Source organism: Camelus ferus, chromosome 20 (genome assembly GCF_009834535.1).
Source record: "Camelus ferus isolate YT-003-E chromosome 20, BCGSAC_Cfer_1.0, whole genome shotgun sequence".
Classification (NCBI taxonomy): domain Eukaryota; kingdom Metazoa; phylum Chordata; class Mammalia; order Artiodactyla; family Camelidae; genus Camelus; species Camelus ferus.
Genome location: NC_045715.1, coordinates 18,438,742 through 18,448,904, shown reverse-complemented (window position 1 = coordinate 18,448,904; position 10,163 = coordinate 18,438,742). Strand labels below are relative to the sequence as shown.

At 43.7% G+C, this 10,163-nt stretch overlaps 1 protein-coding gene and 1 non-coding gene across 2 annotated transcripts; both read left to right on the top strand.

The window, feature by feature from the left end:
• The first annotated feature begins 4,775 nt into the window (after positions 1-4,775).
• TRNAM-CAU lies at positions 4,776-4,847 on the top strand. The gene has a single exon. It is a non-coding gene; the product is annotated as a tRNA-Met (tRNA).
• A 1,910-nt stretch (positions 4,848-6,757) lies between these two features.
• Positions 6,758-9,862, top strand: POM121L2 (POM121 transmembrane nucleoporin like 2). The gene has a single exon (XM_006194157.2). It carries the CDS (start codon positions 6,758-6,760, stop codon positions 9,860-9,862), a length of 3,105 nt encoding a protein of 1,034 aa, XP_006194219.2.
• Positions 9,863-10,163: the final 301 nt, after the last annotated feature.

The following is a 10,163-nucleotide window of genomic DNA, read 5'->3' as shown; positions in this document are numbered from 1 at the left end:
CACTGTTTGTTGAAAAAGACTGTCCTTTCCCAATTGTATGGTCTTAGCACTAGCTGAAAATCAGTTGATATATACGTGAAGGTTCCCCAAGCTCTCTTTTCTATTCCGTTGATCTATATCCCTATTCCAGCACCAAACTCTTTAGATTACCACTGTGCAGCTTTGTGGTAAGTTTTGAAAGGAAATATGAACCTTCTACCTTGCTCCTTTTCAAGATTGTTTTGGTTTTGAGGGTCCCTTGAGAGTCCGTATGAATTTTAGGATGCGTTTTTCTATTTTTGTAAAAGACATTGTTGGGATTGTGACAGGGAATACATTGAATCTGTTTGAGTAGCACTGCCGTCTTAACAATATTAAGTTTTTCAATACATGAACATTGTGTGTCTTTCCATTTACTTAGGTGTTCCTTAATTTCTTTCAGCAATGTTTTTAGTTTTTGGTGTACAGATTGTATGCTTCCTTGGTTAAATTTATTCCTAGGTATTTTATTCTTTTTGATGCTATTGCAAATAGAATTCTTTAATTTCCATTTCATATTGTTCATGGCAAGTGTATAGAAATACAACTAATTTTTGCATTAATTTTATATTCTGTAAATTTGCTGAATTCATTTATAATCTGTAACTATTTTTGTAGATTCTTTAGATTTTTCTACATATAAGGTCATATCTGTGAACATAGATGTTACTTTTCTAATTTGGACATCTTTTATTTCTTTTTCTTGGTTAATTGTTCTGACTAGAACTACCCTGTTGAATAGAAGTCACAAAAGTGGGCATCTTTTGTTTCTGGTCTTAGGGGGAAATTTTTCAATGTTTTAACCATTGAGTATGATGTTAGCTGTGGGTTTTTCATGTGTGGTTTTTTATCATGTTGAGGAAGTTGCCTTCTATTGCTAGTATTTTTATTGTGAAAAGGTATTGAATTTTGTCAAATGCTGTATCTGTATCAATCGAGATGATCAGGTGCTTAATTCCTTCTAAAGTGGAAATTATGTATAGATTTGCAAAGTTTAATTATATCCTCAAATATTCTACTTTTTTTTTCCTCTTCTCTTCTCGGATTTCAGTATGTATATTGGTACATTTGATGGTGTACCACAGGCCCCCAGGCTCTGTTTACTTTTCATCATTCTCTTTTCTTTTTGCTACTAAACTGGATAATTTCAATTGTCTTATCTTCAGATTTGCTGTTGCTTTTTTTCTGACAGCTTAAATGTGCTGTCGTACTCCTTGTAGTAAGTTTTTTTAAAATTTCAGTTATTGCATTTTAAGCTTCAGAGTTTGTCCAGTTTCCTTTTTATAATTTCTCTTTATTAGTATTTTTATTTTCTTCAGACGTTGTTTTCCTGATTTCCTTTGTTCTTTATTCATGGTTTCCTTTACTTCATTGAAAATAATTAAGACAGTTGATTTACTGCCTTTTACTAATAATTCCAATTTCTGGGCTCCTCAGGGATGGTTTCCCTCAAATCTTTATTTCCTACAAATGGGTCATACTTTCCTGTTTCTTTGTATGTTTTGTAATTTTTTTTTTTTTTTTTAAGAATTGGTCATTCTGAGTATTATGTTGTGGTAACTTCAGAAATCCAATTCTCTTACTCCTCAGGGATTGTTGATTTATACTCATTGAGGGCAGAAGCCATTTGTTTGTAGCTCTTCCAGGCTCTTTTTGCAAAGTGTGTATATTCTGTTGTGTGTGATCACTGAAGTTTCTCTTCCATTGTCTATGTAGTCAGCCACTGATCTGACTAAGTTTTCCTTAAATGTCTGGAATGGATGAAGGAGAAGTACTATTTTTTTCAATTCCCTTAGGGAAGCCATTTCAGCCCTTTGGAGGTAAAAATACTGTTGGCCTCTGTGCTGGTTCCTCGGCGATCAAAAGCAGTGAACAGAAGTCAAAACATACAACTCCAATTTTTAGAATGCAAGGTCTTGATTACCCACCCTTGCACCAGCAAGCCACGCCAGGAACAAGGCCCACAGTCCCCACTGACTGCCTGCCATAATGCTAGAACATGGGGGATGGTAGCCACCACATGGAACTACATGAAGTGATATTCACCAAAATTTACCAGTCTCTTTATCAATCTTTCCTCTGGACACTTCAAGTGTTTCAACAGACTCCAAAATTCCAAAAGAGTTGCTTCACACAATCTTGCAAACTCAATAGTTGTTTCCATAGAGGGACCAATTCCTGGACATTCCTACTCATCCCTGTTCCATGACATAACTGCCATTTCCTTTTATAAATGATGGAATCAAGAGTGAAGTGACACAGACAGACACAAGACTAGAATTAAATTTTATGTTCTTTAAGGAGGAAGAGGTCTCCTGAATATAAGGAGTTTAAGCAATAAAAGGAGGTAAATTACTTGGAAGAAGAGGGACAAGAAAAAAATTTTTTAAATCTTAAAAACAGAAAAAATGATGAGCATACTTTCCACCTTTCTATGTGACTTTGGACTTGTGTGTTTATGATTTTTGAACTGCAGAGAAATTTAAAATCCATTTGCAAATAACTACTGTGAATTTTGAAATAGGACTTTTATGAATCTCTTCCAGACTTACCTTTAAGATTTTTCCTATTTGTATACCTGTTGCTTCATGTGAAAGAAACTTTCTGAAATTGAATTTAATAAAATCAAGCGCTCTTCAATCAACTACAAGGGATGATAGATTGACAAATCTGGCTATACTGTCTAGTGAAGGTGAATATGCAAACAAGATAAATTTTTGTCAGTTATTGAGAAATTTGCAGAAGACAAAAACAGAAACTATGAAGTTATTATTCATGACTGCAACACACTAATATGTAGGTAAGCTTTTTCATCTTTTTCCAAAAATACATTCATGTAATTAAAAATATCGGTCTACTATTTAAAAACTTTTTATAGACTGGAATTTCAAAATTGTAGAATAGATAAACAAGATTACACTGTATAGCACAGGGAAATATATACAAGATCTTATGGTAGCTCAGAGAAAAAAATGTGACAATGAATATATATATGTTCATGTATAACTGAAAAATTGTGCTCTACACTGGAATTTGACACAACGTTGTAAAATGATTATAAATCAATAAAAAATGTTTTTAAAAAAACCAACTTTTTGACCTGTATTAAAAACTTTTTAAAAAACTGGCATAATTATATATGGAGTACAATAAAGACTATTTCACTAGCCATTGTATTTTTCACTCCATTTCAGGATTATTACTGAAAAAAAAAATTTTTTTTTCTTGTACAGAGGAGAGAAGTGCCAAAACATTATCCCCTCTGGATGTTAAATATGCATTGGTGAGGGTACCCAAGTTATCTCACTAAACAACATAAGTGGAACCTGAGATTATTCGGTTTTATGCAGGCGTTATTCTCTGCCGAGGAGCCGAAGGCGTGGGAGGATAAACAGGACCGCAGCTCCAGCAGGAAGACAGGCGAATTTAGCGCGCCAAGCTTGACCCTCGATTCCTAGGTCCAGATCAAAAGCCGCTGCCTTGACCGCTGGGACCAATGTGACTGTTACCATGGAGACGGCGGAGCAGTGAATTGCACACGATTCCCGGCGCCTCTATTGCGTCATTTCCCGTCGCCAGCCCTTGGCTCGGTCGCCCTGTTGGTATTAGCTGCGAGGCTGTTATCTAGTGGTAGTCAGAATTGTGTCTTCCGGAATGCTGCTTGACAGTACGCTTTTCCGTTTCGGAAAAGCTTTCTTATGGAGAATGCCCAGCTGTCAGTTAAGAGGTTGCAGCACCACCGCGCTCCGGACCGAGTTGTGGGAGCCTCTGGATGGGTCTAGATGTATCCTGGCAACCACCTGGGCTCCAGGTGAAGTCTCAAGTCAGATTTGTTGTATGCTTCATCCTCAGAAACTTAGGCTTTTAAAAATAGGAATGTCCCAACTGTAAATGGAACCACCCAAATAAAATTGAGAAGATGCTTTTAATTAGGAAGAGTATCTCAAATTCTGTATCTACAAATTCTATTCAGAGAAGCCGGGAATCCAAGTACCTATCATATGGGTCTTTTCCACCATAACAGAGACAATACCAGAGGACCTGTGGGAGCAGGAGGGTATCTTTTAAGTAACTGATCCCTTTAACAGACCAATTTCATCACTATGCTTCTTTTTACCTTCTCATCACCAATATCACAAGGTTTTATCTGAGGGGGAAAGACACATGGAAAAGAGAATGATTTTCAAGATTTACTTCAAAGAATAAATTTGGACAGGATGTAGGCATGTACTTCTTGAAGTCCCTTCTTCCCTTTGAACATACCAATGAACAAGTAGATTGGGAAAGAGACAGATACTGTATCTCCCAGCCTCTTTCTTATTACCTTGCACTTAGTTTACAAAGTACCAGTTCATTTTAAGAGACTGGGCCTTAGGTAGAAAGGTAAGATAATAGTTCAGAGTTCCCTTGAAATACAACATTGAAGAATAAAACCAGAAATGACCTAAACATGATGGAATTGGTAAACTTGTTTTACTTCTTGCTATTTCTTCACAGAAATACTCTGCTCCCTTCTAAAATTCATTTCTATTTAGTTTCAGTTGACTTAATCAGTATAAGTTCAAATACAGCATAAAATATACTCTGAATTGTATGGCATTGCAACAATACAGCCAGCCATGAGAAAAGAAATAGCAGCAGTGTACAGAAATTATGAAAGGAAGGAAGGAAATAGAAAAGAATTTTTTTTTTTTTAATTAGCGCAGAAAAGGTGATTTAATGGTTGGGGAGGAGAACAGCGCAAACGTTACTCTGCCAGCAGAGTGGCGCAGCGGAAGCGTGCTGGGCCCATAACCCAGAGGTCGATGGATCGAAACCATCCTCTGCTACGGGGTGTTTCTCTGTTTTCTCTTTTTTTTCCCCTTTAACATTTGTCTCCTTTATAAACGTTATTCCAACTAAGCTATAAACACAAAAACCGAATCAATTTCTATATCTTCCACATTCAACCAATTAAAATTCACAAGTTTGGGAATCCTCCTCTAGTTTGGGTTCTTCTTTCCCATCTTACTTTGAAATCCCACCATTCCTCCACTAGGCAATTCCAAAACTCTTCTACCTATGTGAAGTGGCACGCTGCCCCAAATTGTAAAATTCCTTCCATCCTTGGTGTCCAGCAGAGGAACAACTGGAAATATTACTTCAATTGAGGTGGCCTTGTATGTTATATGCGATTTCATGGAGAAGGAAGTGACAAATGCCACATTTATTTCTATTATGTCTCCCAGTAAAAGGGTTTTCAAATTTATTATCTGCTTATGTTTTGATTAATTCCATACTACTAGTAAATGCAAATATAACTTAAACCAAAAGAATCAACTACCATACAGATTTGTGGTCCCATCAAATATCAAAATTTCAGATTTCAATATTTATACCTGAATTTATATATTTATAAATACCAATATTTATGTATTTGGTGCGGACTAGTATAGTAGGATGATCGAATAAAGATTTTAAGCGTAAACATACGTTATATTGGCATAAAATTCTGTGGACATACTACTTCAAGGAAGAGAGACCAACAAAATGGAAAATATCTGGACCCACTTTTGGACAGTGTGGCTTTTGAAGGGAACTCGTTCTCCGACTACCTTCAAATGACCTTTCTTGGAAGAGTCGTATTCAATCCGTGCTAATTTTATTGTTATTAGAAGGAATTGTTTTAGAACACTTTAAATGTTATTTGTTTCTGAATTTTTCAGGATGTTAGTCACATAGTTTACTCTGGTTTAGCATGAATATTCAGCCTCAAATTAAATCTCTCACTTCTTTACTCCCCTCCGAGAGCTCCGATCCCACTACATTAGGTGAGGATCGTGACTGGAGAGACTGAGGGGGTGGAATGAGCTACGAACTAAGCCGGGTGCCTGCGAAGGGCTCAGGTTCAGGGGCGATAGACAAATGCCTTCAGCCCCCTCTGGAACCTCGAGGCCCCACCAGACTGCGATGTTACTTGCGTACTCAAAGTGCGAACAAAGGGAGACCTGGATTCAGCCTAGGGGAGGCGACCCTGGATGGGGCCCGGAGGTGTCTGCGTCCGGAGCTTGTCCTCCCGGAGGCAAATGACTGACACCTACTGGCTGCAGAAAGGAAAGGGCAAATGAAAAGGAGAAGTGAGGGAATCCCCAACCAACAAATTCAACCTCCAGTGTTTCTGGCTGTTGGCGCCACGAACTCATCTGGGCTGCATGGGTCCACCTGTCAGGGTCTCCAGTCCTGCGCTCCCGCGAGCGCAGCCCCCAGTCACTTAGCGGGGCTTGGGCTGCACACCCTCCTCCGACTCCGGGAAACAGGCAGGAGGACGGATCCGTGCCTGGACCGGGAGCATGGACCCTCCACGCCAGTCGCTGCCAGATCCTGGAGACCCGGCGCCCGCTCCACTGACTCGGTGATCTCGGACCGCGCGCTACCTCTTGAATCCCTCTCCTCGGGCCTCGTTGCAACCCGGAGAGGAGAGAACAGAGGCCTGAGCGCCCACCTTCGGCCTCAAAATAGTAGAGCAAGCTACAGGGTCTGCCGAGGTCCCACGTGCCCTCTGTTTTCACCTGGCTCTGACCTTCGGATGCTGGACCTGGAGGGTGTGGAGCGCCCCGAGACCCTTGCACTTTCCTCGCGCCGGGAACCTAACCGTCATCCGAACACTGCGCACTTCGACGGCGGCTGAGTCACCAGACGTGAGAAACCTCGGGAGCCGAAACCCTAAGTCTAAGTCACCGATTCCGCCTCGTTGCTCCTCATGGGCAGTTACCTGGGCAAGCCGGGACCCCCGCCATCGTCCCCCGCAGAGGAGCGCACAGACTTGTCGGAGAGGCCGTTGAACCGCCGGCCAACTCAGCCCCTTCACCAAGTCCACCGGGTTCAGCACATCCATCGTGCCCACCCTGCCCCGCGGCACCGACCTGCGAGGAGGCCACCGAACTGGGATCCTACCAATCCCACCACGTGGGTAGTTAATGAGGCTTGGAGGCGCTTTCCCATGAAGAGGTCCCAGAATTCCATCATGGGGCCTCTTCCCTCAGACTGGTGGGAAAGTTACTTCAAGCGCAGCGTTTGGTCTCTTCGGCACCCCAGGGCCATATGGAGCCCGGTGACTATCAAGATCGCTCCTCCTGAGCGGACAGCGCCCCGCTCCTCTTCCCCAGTAGAGGTAATCGACTGTGCAGGGTCCTCACTCTCTAAGAAGCCCTCAGATCCATGTGCAAAAGAGACAGTGCTGAAGGTCCTCCGAGAGTGCAAGAAAGGGAAAGTAAGTTTGGAAGAACCACCGTTCCCTGAGAGCTTGGACCTTAAGAGAAGGACTACAGAGACAAGGCCATCTGCATTTAAGCCTCTGATAAAAAATGGAGTCCTCACTTCTTTTGTGCCCAGGCCTGGGCCTCTAAAGAGAAGCCTCCGCCCCTGGAGCTCAGATCACAGCCTGAATAAGAGACCCAGTTGCTACTCCATGAGCTCCTTGGCCAGTATACACACAGGTGGTCCCCTTAGCTCCAAAAGAAATGCTATTACAAGCTCTTACAGCTCTTCTAGAGGTTTCTCTGAGCCTTGGAAGAGAAGTGTTCCCGATGCATCACTCCAGATACCAGAGTGGCCATTAAAAAAGAAAGAAAAAGGTCATCTGTCTCACTCTCCAGTCCCAGTGGTATCAGAAGAGTCCCTGGAAACATCTGGCTGTTCTGGGCAGCAAAATCAGATTCCACTGCTTCTATCTAGCCGTGGGGACCCGCTGTCCCTGACACTACCTCCCCAGCCTGATTATGCAGCCCCTGAAGAAGATCTGGCCTTAGGAAGGAAAGCTGGACTCCAATGGAGCAACAAAGCCAGAGGAGTTATGACTGAGGTCACCACAGACTCTGTCCCTGAGACTCCATCTGCTATTCAGCCTTCTGGGCCCCTCACCCTGCCTTCTTCAGGCACAGTTCCAAGCCAGGGCACTAATCCTCAGTTGGAAAGCTTAAATAAAACACAGAAGTTGCCAGGTCCACTGGCCTTCCCACAATCCACTGGGGAGGCAACCAGTGTGGCCCACTCACCCGTGAAGACAGCAAGCATGCTGGCCCCACTGCAGTGCTCACAGTCAGAGCCCCTTTCAGGCACCTCTTCAGACTCAAATCGCACAGCTACTGTCATCCTTGTGACCCCTGTTTCTCCCACATCACCAGTCACTGACACCACACGGCCACCTTCAATCTCTCAGGCTGCTGTGCCCCGAGACTCACCTGTCGTAATGCCTGCAGCACCCACTATGCAAAGTACTTTGCTCGGACGGATGAGTAGCCCAGCTCCCCATCTTTCTGCATCTGCACCTCCCAGTGCAACCTCTGCTGACCCCATGTCAAAATCCATCTTTGGGCTTCCAACCAATAGTGAGATTGGAGACTCCTTATATTCCAGAATTTCAGTCACAGCTGCAGCATCTTCAACTTCAGGTATCTTAACTCCCACCTTCAAGCCTATCTTTGACAGTATGAGACCACTTAAAACTATGCCCATGATAGCTCCTGTCTCTTTCAAGCAGACCCCTCCTCTACCTACTCCTGCTTCTACCCATCTCTTCCATGGCCTGGTCAAGGCTACCTCTGTAGTCATGTCCACCATCCCAGTCTGCACATCCAAAGATTCTTCTTTTAAACCACCTTTGGATTTTGGTGTAGTGAATGTTACCAGTACCCTGGGCGACACTTACTCCATCCCTTCCGCTCATCACACTTTCCTTCTTGGAGCTACCTGTGCCTTGAGAGCTAACTTTTCCCCAGCCACAGGCTTCATTTTGCCACCACAACAGTGTCCTACCATTCCTACTGTACACACAGTCACCATCTTTAGCCAGGTTCTTTCCAGTGCTGTCCAGATACCCCCTACCAGAAGCACTGCCAACTATAGGGTTATTGGCAACCCTCTGTCACCTTCAGCCCTAGTAACCAGCAACCCTCCTGCATTGTCATCCAGGATCTCCAATTCAACCTCAGCATTCACAGTTCCCTTAGGGTCAAGCTCAAGGTCACCTTTCCCACCATCCCTGGGAGCCACTCCCCAGGTGACATTTGCAGCTGCATATGGGCAGAAGCAAGGGACCCCCCAACCATCCCTTGGCCCAAGCTTCAGTAGCTCTTTCATTTTTGGAAACTCAACAGTGGCATCCTCAATCCCAACACCATCTCTAGCCCAACCATCCTTCAGCAGTACCACACAGTCAGCCTTTGGTGGTTTGGCACCATCAGCTTCCACCTTTCATGTCTCTGCCAGCTTCCGGACGGAATTTAGCAGCACTCCAGCAAGTTTTCCCTTTGGTCAAGCTAATACAAAGGGTTTTGGAGTTGTCACCCCAACCTGTAGGAGTGGGGCTTGTGGCCCAGTGTTTGGTAGCACAGCCCCACGACCTTTTGCCTTTGGGGGATTAGTGACCCCTATGGACTGTGGGGAGTCTGGGATCAGCATGACTGTCCCAGACATGAGCTCCAACTCTGGAGCATTCAGCATTGGAGCAATGCCTAGTGGGACTACTAGCACCATCACACCCTCTGGAGAAGCCTGGGGCCAAAACAACCAGGGCTTGACCAGCCAAGGCACATATTTTACCTTGGGGAGGGCCAGCATTTCTGCAGGAAAAAGCATGTTTGGGGGCCCCTCCATGGCCCCCTTTGCTCAGAGCACTCCTGACCCTGGACCAGTTAAGGCAGGCAGCAGCCTTGGCTTTGGGATGCACTTTCCGCCTGCCCAGGGCTCTGTTGGGGAAGGATCTTTCAAATTATCAGCCCCTTCATTTTCCATTGGTACAAAATCAAAAACCCCAAAGAATAGGGAGCAAAGGCATTCCCGAAGGCATCATGCCCGCAAGAAATAATCTGTTCTCCGCCATTTGTACTCTGATTTGGACCTCAGTATAGTGAAGTGCCTTAGTCTCTTCTAATTCTCTAAAGCAAAAATACCCTGGATTTAAGGTTAGAGCTTTACACATTCACCTTGTGGGTCCTAATCTACATTCCAGAAGAAGATGGAGGACTAAAGTATCTGGCAGGGGATAGCAAAATGAAAGAGTGAAACCAAATTTTGGAGATGAGCAGAGCCTTGACTTCCCCTCCCTGCCTATCCCTTCTCTATGTCAATGGTGAGCTTGGTCAGGATACTGCCTCCTGCTTTTTCTC

Excerpts from the sequence above, each read along its gene's own strand:
- POM121L2 (XM_006194157.2), top strand. The coding sequence starts at position 6,758 with ATGGGCAGTTACCTGGGCAAGCCGGGACCCCCGCCATCGTCCCCCGCA.